This window comes from Macaca mulatta, chromosome 8 (genome assembly GCF_049350105.2).
Source record: "Macaca mulatta isolate MMU2019108-1 chromosome 8, T2T-MMU8v2.0, whole genome shotgun sequence".
NCBI classification, from domain to species: Eukaryota; Metazoa; Chordata; class Mammalia; order Primates; family Cercopithecidae; genus Macaca; species Macaca mulatta.
This window is the reverse complement of record NC_133413.1, coordinates 28,351,700-28,366,545: the sequence shown is the minus strand read 5'-3', so window position 1 is coordinate 28,366,545 and position 14,846 is coordinate 28,351,700. Positions and strand designations below refer to the sequence as shown.

Genomic DNA, 14,846 nt, shown 5'->3' with positions numbered 1-14,846 from the left:
TTAAAAAGGAAAGACACCTGACACATGCTGTAACATTGAAACCTTGACAACATCATGATAAGCGAAATAAGCCAGTTGCAAAAGGACAAATACTATCTGATTCCACTTGTATGTGGTCCCTAGAAGTCAAATTCACAGACAGAAAGTACAACAGCGGTTACCAGGGACTGGGGTGAAGGAGAGTGGAGAGTTAGTATTTAATGAGTGAGTGTAGTGTTTTAGTTTTGCAAGATAAAGAGTCCTGCGGCTGGAGGGTGGTGATGGTTGCAACAACATTTTGAGTGTATTTTAAAACACTGAACTACATGCACACTTAAAAATGGTTAAGATGGTAACTTTAATGTTATATTTATTTTACAACAGTTAATCTTTTTAAGCTGCCTCCACCAAACAAGTCTGTTGCGACTGTAAGAAGAAAATGAATTAGAAGTTTCTGCCTATGAAGAACTGTGATAAATGTCTTTTCTTTGGCAGACAGATTGCCTTCCATGCTGATTTTTAAGAAAATGATTTTTTAAGTAAGAAAGGGTCCATTAGTTCAACAAGCAGATGTCGCAATTCTCATCCTGGCGTCTTGGAGTTCTTGCCTCCCCAGGCACCAGACCAAACATCCCTGCCCAACATTCATCACAATTTTAAACAATTGTCCTGACAACCTCACAGCCTTGAAGCTTAATTCAAGCCACCTGGGGGGTGCTGGGAGCTGCCTGAGTTAAATGCCTCTGTACATCCCGGCCCTTCTCCCGTTGCCAGGCAACAGTTACCATGGTAACCCTCCTGCCTGGTTTGGAGCAGATTCAGTCTAAGTATCCACAGTTAAACCACTTGGAGTCTCTGCATGCTCAAAAGTGAGAAAAGTCAAAGGTTACCTATTTTCTTTTATGTGGAAGCTTCGTGCTGGAAAGAATCTTAGAGGACACCTAGTCCAAGACCCTCATATATGAGAAATGTTTCAAAAACTGAGACCCATAAAATTTAAGCAATTTACCCAAGGTCACACAGTCTGTGGAATATCAGAGAAATAAACCCAAGACTCTTGCTTTTCATTCCGGGGCATTTTCTATCATTCTAGTGCCTAGAGATTTCCTTCCTGCCATGTCACTCACAGCACTTGGTGCTTCTGAACCTGGAAGTCCCAGAACCCTAGAGCATTAGGTGCTTCCCTGAACGCTAAGATCCAGGGAGGTTAATTTGATCTCCAGCCAAGCCCAATGAGACCCAGGAAGACAATGTGGCCTGGCTCTTCCCCCGAAACTCCCGAGGTCCTTGTTGACAAGAGTCCCAGAGGCACCTTGAGGTGGTAAAGATTCCCCCTGCCTCTCTGTAAATCTTCCCAATCCCTGGAAATTTGTTCTCCAAAATAATTCTAGGGAATGCAAAAGACCTCTCAGGTTGTTACTCAGTTTTGAAGTATCTCATAGCCCTCAAATCTATCCTAGATCCGCCCAGGTTTGTAGGAAGGGGCTGCCCAACACTCTCCTGAGACTGCCACATCCTCCCTGAGATATGTATTTGTTATCTTTTGAGAGTAAATCTCTCTCTCGGCAGCCTCAATTCCCCACCCTAACTAGAGACCACGGTGCCCACAAACCAATAAGCTGTGAGCAGCTGTCACCTAAGAGCAGATCCCAGCAGTAAGGCTCATCTTCTCTCATCAATGAAGGCTTATGTTACTGCACTGGGTCACGTCACCTCCAATCAGCACGAGCTGCAGCCCAAAGCCCTCTCTCCTTCCCAGGGGCAGGCATGGGCATGAGGCGCAAATGGGATCTGGAAGCATTATCACTTTCTTCTCAGGGCTGTGCCAGTTGATGGACTGAAGCAGAAACATCTGCAGAGGGCATTGACTTAGTGCCACCTACCGTGATCCTTCACAAGCGCTTCCATCTCCTCCTGGATGCCCTTATGCCACTCGCTGATGTCCACGTGCAGAGAGTAGTCACAGCAGGACTTGCTGTCGGCCCATTCCCTCCACTGGTCAAAGGCAGCGAGCAGGCTTGTCCCAGGCTCAGGAACAACATGGTCAACTACAAAGAAACAGACATATGTCGTCATCACCAAGAGCCTCAAGGGCCATGGGCCAGCAGGTATTTTCCCACTCGAACCCTGAATAAGGCTTCTTGGGTTCAAAATCGAGATGGTGATCTCTACCAACAGCTTCCAAGAATCCACATAACCCAGTTGATTATCCAAGAGGGAGAAAGCAGAAAGCAGAAACTTGGCATTGGATGATGTCTCCAGCGAAACTACACATGCACTGCCCAGATCTGATTTCCCAAAACCCCTGAAAGCTCAAGTGTTGGGTGCATTTCACGGACAACGGGTCCTTATGGACAACGGCAGTGTCAAATGGCCGGGGAGCAGCCAAACCCTTCTTTGTGTTGAAAGCAGCTTATGAGACGCCCCCCGCCAGACGGCAGGGAACTTGAAGGTGCTGGAGCAGAGCCACACGGACCGGGCCTTTCAAAAGTTCCCGGGCATTACCTGCTCTCTCATTACCACTCACATTTCTGCAGCTTAATACCACTTTGTAGTTTAAGGGAAATCTTTCATCTTAAGAGTTCAAAGTGTTTTAAAACTGCAGTCATTGTTATATTACTATGGAGGTAGGCTGATCTGGAAGACAGAGGACTTTGGATGCAAGCTGACCTGAGTTGGTTTCCTAGCTCCATCATTCACCCGCATGGTGTCCTGGGGTAAACTCCTTAATCTCCACTGCCCTAATTTCTGTGCTGCTTTAAAATGGGGATAATATTACCTAGCACATACATTTGTTATGAGGATTAAAGGAGACAGCATATCTATGAATCTTACGTCATTCCCCGATTTAAATCCTCCAATGGTTTCCCCCTGTTCTTCAGATAGATTCAAGTCCCCAATAAGGTTTGCAAAATCCTGACCAGCGTGGCCCTGGCCTACCTCTATAACATGACCCTGAACCATCTCTCCCTTGTACCCTGCTCTCCAGTTACATGGACCGTTTTTCAGTTACTAAAATATCTACCTGCTGCCTCCCACCATAGGGCCTTTGCAGCTGCTATTATCTCTCCTAGGTCTTGGAGAGCTCTCGTCCAGCTGACATGATGGCAGGAGGATTACCGGGACTATTACTATCCGTCTTCCGCACACAAGCACTAAAATACAACTGAAATGATTTGTCCAAGGTCAAATCAAACTTGTGCAACAATAAAGATAAAAACCAGGACTGAACACTTAAAGCAATGAATCATTCTTCCTAAATATTAGATTTTCTACACTCAGGTAAGCAGTTCTGAGCTAAGAAAACGTCAGTCCATGTAATGCTAGAGAGCTCCGATTTCTGAAACGGATCAAATCTTGCAGATGCTGCTAAATTCTGATCCACTGGGCTTGGCTTTGTATATGTCAGAAATATAGCCATTGCACTTTGGGAGGTCAAGACAGATAGATCACATGAGTCAGGAGTTTGAGACCGGCCTGGCCAACATGGTGAAACCGTCTCTACTAAAAATACAAAAATTAGCTGGCCGTGGTGGCGCGTGCCTGTAGTCCCAGCTACTTGGGAGGCCAAGGCAGGGGAATTGCTTGAACCCGGGAGGTGGAAGTTGCAGTGAGCCAAGACTGCACCACCGCACTCCAGCCAGGGCAACAGAGCAAGACCTTGTCCTAAAAAAAAAAAATACATATATATACACACACACACACACACACACACACACACACACACAAAAATATGGCCATCTAAGCTGAATTTTCTTTTGACCAAATTTACCTTTTTGTAAGTATTAGTGTATGTAATTAAATGAGTACATGCATATCTGGTATCGGTAATATAGATAATGTTATCTAATAAAAACAAAAATGATGTCCACTTTAAATGCAAGCGTATTCCATCAGTAAAATGCTGACATAGAAAACTTGACAAAATAATTCCAATTTTTCTTAAGTGGTATGTCCCCCCTTCAACACCCCAAAAACAAAAACACAAACAAACAACAACAACAACAACAACAACAAAAAGAAAACCATACAAATATCACTGTGTAGCAATCAGTTTGGGCAGAATCTCCCTATCCACTCCCCTGGCTTCATTTCTTGCCCTCCTACAAATCAACCTTCAGAAGCAGCTAGAAGGATCTTAAGCCTTTCATCAGACACTTCCATTCCCCTTATTAAATCCTTCAGTAGCTGTCTACCGTCCTTAGCGCCCAATTTGAACTCTTTCCCTTTGCCGGTCAGATCCGGTCCTAGCTCATCTCTCCAAGGTACTCTCTATCCCTGACCTGCTCACCCACAATGGCCACCCTGGGCCATTCTTCAATTTGACCTGCCCAACCCCTGGGCAACTCCAGGCCTGTGCACAAGCAGTCCTCTCTCTCTGGAAACCCATTCCCCTCGCTCTTGACATGGGCATCTCCTCATCCTTCTCACTGGGGCTACACGTCACCATCCCAGGGTGGCATCGTTTCTGAATCCGTTTCACTCATTTACTGCCTGACCGCTGACTAGAATGTAAACTCCCTCCGAGCAGGGACTGAACGCCTAGATCAGGGAATAGCCAAATGAATGCTCTAAATAAGTGACGGAATGTTTCCTTCCGGCTCTCACACTCCACTTGCAATCAGGTCAAGCAGCAAAAGAGGGGCTCTCCTGGGAACCGGACCAGCTTCTGCTGCAGCAAAGACCCCTCCCCTCAACACTGCCCTGCCAGACCCTCACTTATGGAAATGCATTCCTTTCACTGGCCAGCAAGGGGAATGAGCAGAAATAATCATTTTTTCTGATGATATGATGCTTTGAGTAGAACATTTCAAAAATACAGAAAATTATAGGGAAAGTTAATAATCCCATTACCATCACCACCCCAAAATCAGATTATTCAAATTTGGGTGTATTTTCACTGCCTTTTTTCTATATATTATACCTTATTCTATTTCTTTATTTATAGTCCACTTTCTTCCCCCAAAAAGTTTTAAGGTGGTTTATAGAGAGACATGAAATACAAAAAAAAGTGATAAACCAGAAAGAGTAATGCAAGCTAAAGTGGAAGAAAAATAATGGTAAAATAAAATCAGGAATGAGGCATGTATGTATGTGTATGTATGTACATGTATATTTATATGTGAATATGTGTACGTAAAATACGTGTATGTATATGTGGATGCAAGTATGTATGTACATATGTGTGTGTTTGTATAGATAAATACTTGATATTTAGTCTTATACATGGGCTAAATTTAGAGTTAGGCTCTCTAGCCAATGTAAATAAGGAAGCCTGATATGTTCAATGTATCTATTTCCTTTAAGATTGAAAAAACAAATCCCTCCTAAGAAGGATAAGTACTGGTGACACATGCTCATAGTTACTGAATAATCCTTTCCTTCTATTGATTTATGATGACTTCAAAAAATACTTTATCATTATTACTACTAGATAACATATCTAATAATGTTTTAAATTCATGCATACCTTACAGAGAGACAATACCAGGTTCTGTTCCTGGACTATTTTGCTCCATTCATCTCAGTCAGTACTAAATAGAGCAGCTTTTTTTTTTTTTGAGACGGAGTCTCGCTCTGTCGCCCAGGCTGGAGTGCAGTGGCCGGATCTCAGCTCACTGCAAGCTCCGCCTCCCGGGTTCACGCCATTCTCCTGCCTCAGCCTCCTGAGTAGCTGGGACTACAGGCGCCCACCACCTCGCCCGGCTAGTTTTTTGTATTTTTTTTTAGTAGAGACGGGGTTTCACCGTGTTAGCCAGGATGGTCTCGATCTCCCAACCTCGTGATCCGCCCGTCTCGGCCTCCCAAAGTGCTGGGATTACAGGCTTGAGCCACCGCGCCCGGCTAGAGCAGCTTTTTAATACATTTTAATATCTGGTGGCAAAAGATCACTTGAGGCCAGGAGTTCGAGACCAGCCTGGGCAACATGATGAAACCTTGTGTCTACTAAAAATATAAAAATTAGCTGGGTGTGGTGGCAGGTGCCTGTAATCCCAGCTGCTCAGGAGGCTGAGGCAGGAGAATCACTTGAACCCAGGAGGTGGAGGTTGCAGTGAGCTGAGATTGCACCACTGCACTCCAGCCTGGGTGACAGAGTAAGACTCTGCCTCAAAAAAAAAAAAAAAAAAAAAAAAAAAAGGAAACAAAATAAAAGCTCATTTACTCCATAAGATTTTCTCCCCTTCTCCTTAGGCCAAGGCACTCATTTCCATTGCAAGGCTCAAGCAAGCCATCTTAAAGCCTTACAACCATTACCACAATCTAGATTTAGAACATCACCAAAAAAGAAAGGCTGTACCCACCTACAGTTATTCCCCATTCCCTCCTAGCCTGCTACTCCCAGCCCCTGGCAACCACTAATCTACTTTCTGTCTCTGCTCCACTCACTCTTAGACCAAGTGGGGAGGGTGACAGACAAGGACAACTTCAGGCTGGTGACAGGACCCATGACTCCATATCCCAATGATGTGTCATCAGATCATCTGATGCTAGACTCCTCAGACTTCAGGGTGCACAGTAATGATCTCCAGTGTTCATTAAAACACAGGTTCTGGCTGGGTGCGGTGATTCACATCTATAATCCCAGCACTTTGGAAGGCTGAGGCAGGAGGATCGCTAGAGCCCAGGAGTTCAAGACCAGCCTGGGCAACACAGCAAGACCCTGTCTCAAAAAAATAATAAAATAAAAATAAAAATAAAAATAGGCCGGGTGCAGTGGCTCACGCCTGTAAACCCAGCACTTTGGGAGGCCGAGGTGGACGGATCATGAGGTCAGGAGATTGAGACCACCCTGGCTAACACAATGAAACCCTGGCTCTACTAAAAATACAAAAAATTAGCCGGGCATGGTGGCAGGCGCCTGTAGTCCCAGCTACTCAGGAGGCTGAGGAGGGAGAATGGCATGAGCCTGGGAGGCAGAGCTTGCAGTGAGCCGAGATCGTGCCACTGCACTCCAGCCTGGGCGACAGAGTGAGACTCTGTCTCAAAAAAATAAAAATAAAGATAAATATAAAACACAGGTTCTCAGACCTTATCCCAGAGTTTCTGATGCTGCAGGTCCAGACTGGGACCCAGTAATTTGCATTTCTACTAAGCAACCTGGGAACTACTGAGTCTGCCTTGAACCACCTTGAGCATCACTAACCGAGTGCAAATCTTTTCCCAAAACTTCACCCTCCACCTCCTTTCCCTCCTGCCCATTTTACCACGAGGGGCCTGTTTACTACACAACAGCATCATCACTTACAAAAAATAGCATGTTCCCCGGCTGCAATCCCATGGCTTCCTTGCATATCCAAATTAGCTCCAGGGGTTATGAACCCTTGAAAAGCTCAGGACCCGGACACAGTTGAGCACTTCGGGGAAATAAACATGCTTCCTTCAAGAGCTCATGACACTCAGAAACATGTCCACGAAAAGCTTCCACATGTTTTCCCACAGTTCTCTTTCCACTGAAGCTCTCCTGGGAAGAGCTGCTCCAAGGGGACAGGGAGGAATGTCATACTCACTTCCGGAGGGAGCAGAGTCCCCACTGAGGACACAAGCCTGAAAATGACTTGCACAGATCTCACAGGCCTTTCCTCTGGTGACCTCCCTGAGCTATCGGCCCCTGCAAGAGGGCAGCCTTGGCAACCCGGCTATACCAGCAGTGAAAAGAGAATGGGCTTGGGGGTCAAGGAGCCCCCAAATTCTAGTTTTTGCTGCAGTACTCCCTCACTGTGGTTTAGCCTTTAGGAACCTCCATTTCTTTTTTCTTTTTTTTTGAGACGGAGTATCACTCTTGTCGCCCAGGCTGGAGTGCAGTGGCGTGATCTTGGCTCACTGCAACCTCCGCCTCCCAGGTTCAAGCGATTCTCCAGCCTCAGCCTCCTAACTAGCTGGGATCACAGGTGCACCACCACGCCCAGCTAATTTTTGTATTTTTTTTTAGTAGAGATGGGGTTTCACCATGTTGGCCAGGCTGGTCTTGAATTCCTGTTTTAAGATGATCCCCCCAGCCTTGGCCTCCCAAAGAGCTGGGATTACAGGCATGAGCCACTGCACCCAGCCAGTAACCTCCATTTATTCATCTATAAAAACATAGGCATGAGCTGGGTTCAGTGACTCACACCTGTAATCCCAGCACTTTGGAAGGCTGAGGTGGGCAGATTGCTTGAGGCCAGGAGTTCGAGACCAGCCTGGGCAACACAGCGAGATCCCAACTCTACAAAAAAAAAAAAAAAAAATTACCCGGGCATGGTGGTATGTGCCTGTAGTCGCAGCTACTCGGGAGGCTAAGTGAGGAAGATCGCTTGAGCCCAGGAGTTTGAGGATGTCGTGAGCTATGACTACACCACTGCACTCCAGCTTGGGCAACAGATCAAGACTATTAAGAAAAAAAAAAAGGCATAAAGCCACATACCCTGCAGGGCTGTAAGAAGTTTACATAATAAAGTGTAGGTAAAAGCACCTGGCAAAATGCCTGGCACACAATGGGTTTTCCTCCCCTCAGGATGAGTGACTGGAAACACCCTCACGGTGTGCGTGATAGGCCTGTGAATCTGGTTTATGAGACAGCCAAGAACATGCACCAGGACAGTGGCCTGAATTTGCAAGTTACAAGTCTCTGAAAAAGGACTATTCCTTTCATTATGACTTCTATTAAAACTGTCAAAGGACACTACTGTTTTTTTTAACAGTTTTATTGAGATAATTCACATGCTATGCAATCACTCATTTAAAGGGTATATAACCCAGTGGCTTTTAGTTCACTCACAGAGCTTTACAACCACTGCAATAATCTAGTTTTAGAACATGACTCAAAAAAGAAACCTGGTACCCACTTACAGTCACTCCCCATTCCTTCCTACCCCTTCTACTCCCAAACCCTGGCCACCATCAATCTACTTCCTGTCTCCATAGATTTGTTTATTCGGGACATTTCCTACCAATGGAATCACATAAGATGTGGTCTTGTGTGTCTGTCTGCTTTCACTCGGCGTCATGCCGTCAAGGTTCATCCATGCTGCAGCAAGAATCAGTGCTTCATTCCCCTCCTGCCTCAAGTGGTTCCCTATTGTTCTGCATTTTGGATATTAGCAAAGTGTGAGACATAAAGTAAATAAGCTGCTCCCTAAAACTTCAAATAGAAGATCCCTTTGGAGTTGGCCTTATTTAAATGACCCTACTTTAAATTTTTTTTTTCTTTTATCCTTTTTCTTTTGTTGAGAAGGGGTCTCGCTCTGGCACCCAAGCTGGAGCGCAGTAGCGCTATCACAGCTCACTGTAGTCCTGACCTCCTGGGCTCAAGCGATCCTCCCACCTCATCCTCCCAAGCAGCCAGGACCACAGGCGTGCACCACCACACCTGGCTAATTTTTTTATTACCATTATGTGTAGAGACATAGGTCTCGCTATGCTGCCCAGGCTGGAATTTTTCTTTTTAAAACTCACTGTAGACTCACCTGCAGAATTAAGAAATGACACAGAGAGAACCTTCGTACCCTTCACCCCGTTTCCCCCAAAGGAAACATCTTGCCTAACTATAGTACAATATTACAGCCAGGGAGCGACACTGATAGAGAATCCAAGACCGTGAGTTTTCAAAGGGCTAGGCTGGCAGTGTTTCTGATAAGGTCTCAAGGGGTCCTTTGTAATTAAAGCACAGGGATGTCAGAAACACCTTCCCTGTTCTGGAATTGAAGCAGTTGAGCAGGTACCACAGTCTGCAAGTCAGCTGGGGGTTATGCACATAGAGCAGGAGGGAGGAGAGAAGATGGGGAGTCCTCACTCAGCCTGTGATCCCACCTTGGGGTTATACCCATGGAGCACGAGGGAGGAGAGAGGATGGGGTGCCCTCCACCCAGCTCTCCGATCCCACCTCCAGGTTACACCCATGGAGCAGGAGGGAAGAGGGAGGATGGGGGGCCATCACTCAGCCCTCCAACCCCCCTCAGGTACCCATCAGCCCGTTGAAGCAAGGAGGGGCAGATGCTAAAACTCCTGTTGTCAGTGCACACACTTCCCCCTGCTCCCTGGATATTTACTCTATCAGCACTGCCCATCTCCAGGATCTTATTCCAAATAGTCACAGCCTCATTCTCCAGCACCATTCCCTGCTTTTCAATGTGTGTGCATCAGCCTTTCCCTTTTTGATCTCAGATAAATGAATTGACTTGAATAAAACGCAAACCATCGGGGAGGCAGTAACACAAGCCACCCACTGGCTTATCTACGTGGCTTTCCTGAGCTGGCATCTACCCAGCAAAATGCCCTGCAAAATGCCGGGTGACCTCATCAACCAAGCAGGGAATGGCTTTTGTTGGAGGAGAGATAAGAGCCTTTGTGGGTTGTGCTTGGCAGTTAGGATAACGTGGTTTTGCTCTGAAAAAAAGGGCAGAAAAGGAGAAGAAAGCACCTGCCCCATGAGAATTTAAGGGGTACCCACTGAAGAGGCACTATTGGAAAGATCAGAGTCAGACACCTGGGGTGCAGGTCAGTTCTACCACTTCCTCACCATGTGACTTTAGACAAGAAGTTCAAACTCTCAGAGCTTCAGATTCCTCAACCATGAAATGGGACTAATAATTAACTCAGGGTACCAGGGTGTTGTAAATGAGGGAATATGGGAAATGCTTGAAGAGCATCTGCTACATAGATGTGGTTTGATAAACACCCCCAGGAAGACAAAGCTATGTTCCTTTGTAAGAAAAATGCCCGTGCATAAAACACTGTGTAGTATTTAGGTTCCTCTAAAGCACGAGCCGCCTTACATGATGAACTACTTGCCTTGTGTAAATGTACTGTTTCTCCCGCAATGCTAAAGAAGCATTTTCCTAAGAGCTGGAACTATTCAGAATGTCTCTGCCTGAGTTTTTTCATCCATGAAACAGCAGAAATAACATACATCCCAGCATTTTTCATAAGTGTTCAATAAGATGGTGTTTGTAAACTATAAGAGGCACTGTTCTAATAGAACCAATTGCCATCCGTGTTTTCTTCTGTCTGGAAGAAGCAAGCAGGGAGACGTATACAGAAGGTGCTCAGTGTACACAGGACAGACCAAACATCACACCTGCCTCTAGCCAACTTTAGCCTCTCCCTCCAAGGGACTCAGTCATGGAACTATGTGACTCAATACACCAACGTGAGAACCCCAGCATCCACTGGACACTGAAGTCAAAGGAGTACCCAGCTCCCCCATCGATCCTCCATGTGCCTGGATTTTAAACTCCAGCCCTCCTAACGGATGGTGAGGGGTCAGGCCACCTTTGGTTAGCACACGCCAATGAAATGACTAACTGTAACATAAGTGTAAGTTACAAACATTGAAAGATGCGAGTAATAGTAAAAACCATTCTGATTTATTCAGCACGTCCTATGTGTCTGGTATTACTCTAAGCATCTTCCATGGATTCTCTCATTTAATCCTCACAACAGCCCCCTGAGCTCTGAGCCGGGGTTGGCCCTAGTTTTCAACTGAACAGACAGTGAGATTAAGTAATCTGTTCACATTACTTAAAATGTACCAGGCAGAGGGCCTGCGCCACCAAAGCTGCATAACAACCACACCTCTCGTGCCTCCAGCAGGTAAGGCTCTTGGCAGAATTCTGGATGGTGGTCAACCACGTGGCCTTGGCCAGTGCAGCCACTGACTGGCAGGGCTAGAATCTGACCCCAGAACGTGTGATTAAAAGACGACAGCAAGAGGGCTAGTTAATTGAGAAGTGAAATCCAGTCTTATCCCTTCATATATTATAACTAAAGCAAGTGACCCAATTCAATAAACAGATGGGAAAACCATGTCCTGAGCCTAAGGGTGGCAGGCATATGGAAACGTGTTCTTCACTGCTCAGACCTTCAGGCACTTGAGTAGCCCTCTCCTTTCTCTTTCCTAAACTTTGTTCAATGTAAGTTTGCTTTTAAAACTAAACCAGTATCTTCCTATAAATCAAGTGGCGCCATCGGTCATTATTCAGTATCTAGAAGCCCTGCTAGAATGATTATGACTAACTCTGGGGGAAGTAAGTGTCAAGGCAAGATCTGGTAAAATGCTTATAAAACAAACAACCTCCTTTAAGTGATCTGGTGATCAGCCAACTTTGGAGGAAACAAAGAGGTAGAAGTTATAAACTGTGCCCTTAAAATGCCAACAATCTAGTTAGGGAAAACAAAAACTCATTGAAAGATATGAAAGGGATACAGATAAAATGATCCTGGGGGACCCTCCAGCTACCACCTGTCCCCACCCCTCTCTTCTCATTGAGCTATGGAGGGAGCTGAATGTTGCTGATGCCCCACTTTCTCGCTCCCATTCCCTCTTGGCTCACTGCACACTGGCCCCCATCCTGCCGGTGCCTGGAACCTGTCCCTGCCCCATCCCAGCTCTGTTCCCTTCCTGTCTGCCCAGCTCCGAGACAGCAATCTTGCAAATTTACTTCCCACGTCTCCGAAGAATCTTCCCCTGGCTCTTCTTCCTCCACCCCCATTTTATTTTTTATTTTTTACTTATTTTTTTGAGACAGGGTCTCATTCTGTCACCCAAGCTGGAATGCTATGGTGCAATCATGGCTGACTGCAGCCTTGATCTCCAGGGCACAAGCGATCCTCCCCCCTCAGCCTCCCGAGTAGCTGGGACCACAGGCCTGTGCCACCATGCCCAGCTAGTTTTTAATTTTCTGTAGAGAAAGTATCTCCCATGTTGCCCAGGCAGGTCTCAAACTCCTGGGCTCAAATGATCCTCCTACCTTGGCCTCCCAAAATGCTGGGACTATAGGCATGAGCTACCATACCCCACCCACCCTCATATTCAATGCTCACCCAGGAGGTCTGTCCTACTCATTAGATTCCACTCACACTCCTAACATTTATTCAAAAGGTCCTGAGCTGGGGTTCTGAAGAGCGCAACAGCAGGGCCTTCCCCGGCTGGCAGGCCTGGGGCTCCTGATCTCTGGCTCTCCTCTGTCATTTCCTCTCTCCTCCCTCCTGGCCAGCCCTTCTCCCTTTCTCCTGACCTCCTTCCTCCCGTCCCTCGGCATTCAGTCTTCCTCATCACTCACTGGTCGATGGATATGAGGAGCAGGACCCTGTTTAGTCTCAGGAAGAACCCCGTGGTATGCAGCTGAAGGAGGTGGGCGTCTCTGGCAACTGTACCTGCCAGGACAGGCACCCACTGCACGAAGGGAGCCACTCATCCTGAAGCCTAGAGTGGGCACCTGGAGCTGCCCACACCTGCAGCCTGCACCCTGCCCACTGCTTCCTTTCTCATGGCCTGGGCCCTAGAATGAGGATGTCCCTTCCTTCCAGGCTGCTGGGAGAGGACCCTGAGAGGCCAGGAGTCAGAGCTGGAGACTGTGGGCGGGGAAGGAGAGGCGGAGAGCAGGCAGAGAGAAGGCCCAGATTCCAAACCCACTGTCATTTCACATTCTGAAGATGATGTCGCAGAGGTATCTAGGGCTTTTCATCCCATTTTCCTGGATGAACACAGGCACAACCCTAGCTCCCCACCTCAGGGAAACATATCCACCTCCCTTCAGAAAGTTTCAAAAACAGGAATGCAACATTGAACCATTTTATAATTTCCTACATGTTTGCATGTACTTGATAGCAATAATATCAACCTCACATAGATACAGTGTTTTTAAGTGATTCACAAAGCGTTATCACGTACCTTATCTCATCTGATGCTCAAACAAGGTAGGCAGGGCAGGTTTACGATCCTTACATCACAGATGCAGACCCTGGGGGCCACGGGACTTGCCTGCTGCTGTGCAGACAGATGTGAGACCTCAAACCCCAAACTGGGAGCGCTTGGCACCTGCCTCCTTCTACAGTTTAAACCACCACCTCCTTCTAGGTATTTCTATGCATAGCAGTCACCTCAACAATCCATCCCTAAATCCTTTTCTGTCATTGGAAACACATGCAAGTTCACTTAAGTGGGTAACTAATGACTTTAACCCAATGTGCATGAGAGAAAGCCAATTCAGGGCATCAGATAATGAGCTTGTCAGCATTTCGGCACCTCCTAAAACCCTTCTCTTTGAGGCGTGGTATAGCTTACTCATGGGCTCCCTGCATCCAAGATCAAAGGCCATGCTAGGCCGGGCATGGTGGCTCACACCTGTAATCCCAGCACTTTGGGAGGCCGAGGTGGGTGGATCACTTGAGGTCAGGAGTTTGAGACCAGTCTGACCAATATTGTGAAACCCCTCATCTCTACTAAAATTACAAAAATTAGCTGGGCATGGTGGCATGTGCCTGTAGTCCCAGCTACTCGGGAGGCTGAGGCAACAGGAGGCAGAGGGTGCAGTGAGCCAAGATTGTGCCACTGCACTCCAGCCTGGGCAACAGTGAGAGACTCTATCTCAGGAAAAAACAAAAAACAAAAAAAAGAAGCCAGGCTAATAAAATCTGTGTGTGGTGATGAGGGGCCACCACCACCAAAGGATGACGTGCAAATCCTTTAGAGTGATGAGCCCAACGCTGAGTAGAAACTCCCTCTCTGGCTCACGGAAAGCAGACATGGAGGGAATGAGAGTCCTCCAGCCCATGTGCAGGCAGCAAGGGGTCAGTGTTGCAAGCACATCCCCAACTCCGGAGTCAATCATGGGGAGCAAAACCCCGGAATAACCCTCTCTGCCAGGAATGGCTTTATTGAAAAACTAGGACTGGGTCATTTGCTCTCTACTCACATGGAAGGGTCATGCATGGTCTGAGGACGGCCTGCAAGGAAGGTTTCATTAGACCTTGAGTCCTGAAAACGAATCTGTAGGAGCATTTTTTTTTTTAATTCAATGTGCAATGGCATGACCTCAGCTCACTGCAGCCTTGACTTCCCAGGCTCAAGTGTTTTTCCCACCCTAGCCTCCCTAGTAGCTGGGACTACA

General features: G+C 46.7%; 1 protein-coding gene across 2 annotated transcripts in view; it reads right to left on the bottom strand.

Annotated features, from left to right (window-relative positions):
- Positions 1–14,846, bottom strand: part of DPYSL2 (dihydropyrimidinase like 2) — an 81,513-nt gene that overhangs the window by 31,706 nt on the left and 34,961 nt on the right. For both annotated transcript variants that reach the window (XM_015145012.3, XM_028852476.2), the window contains exon 4: positions 1,863–2,027. In XM_015145012.3, the coding sequence (XP_015000498.1) occupies positions 1,863–2,027 (165 nt within the window). The remainder of the gene's footprint in view (positions 1–1,862; positions 2,028–14,846) is intronic.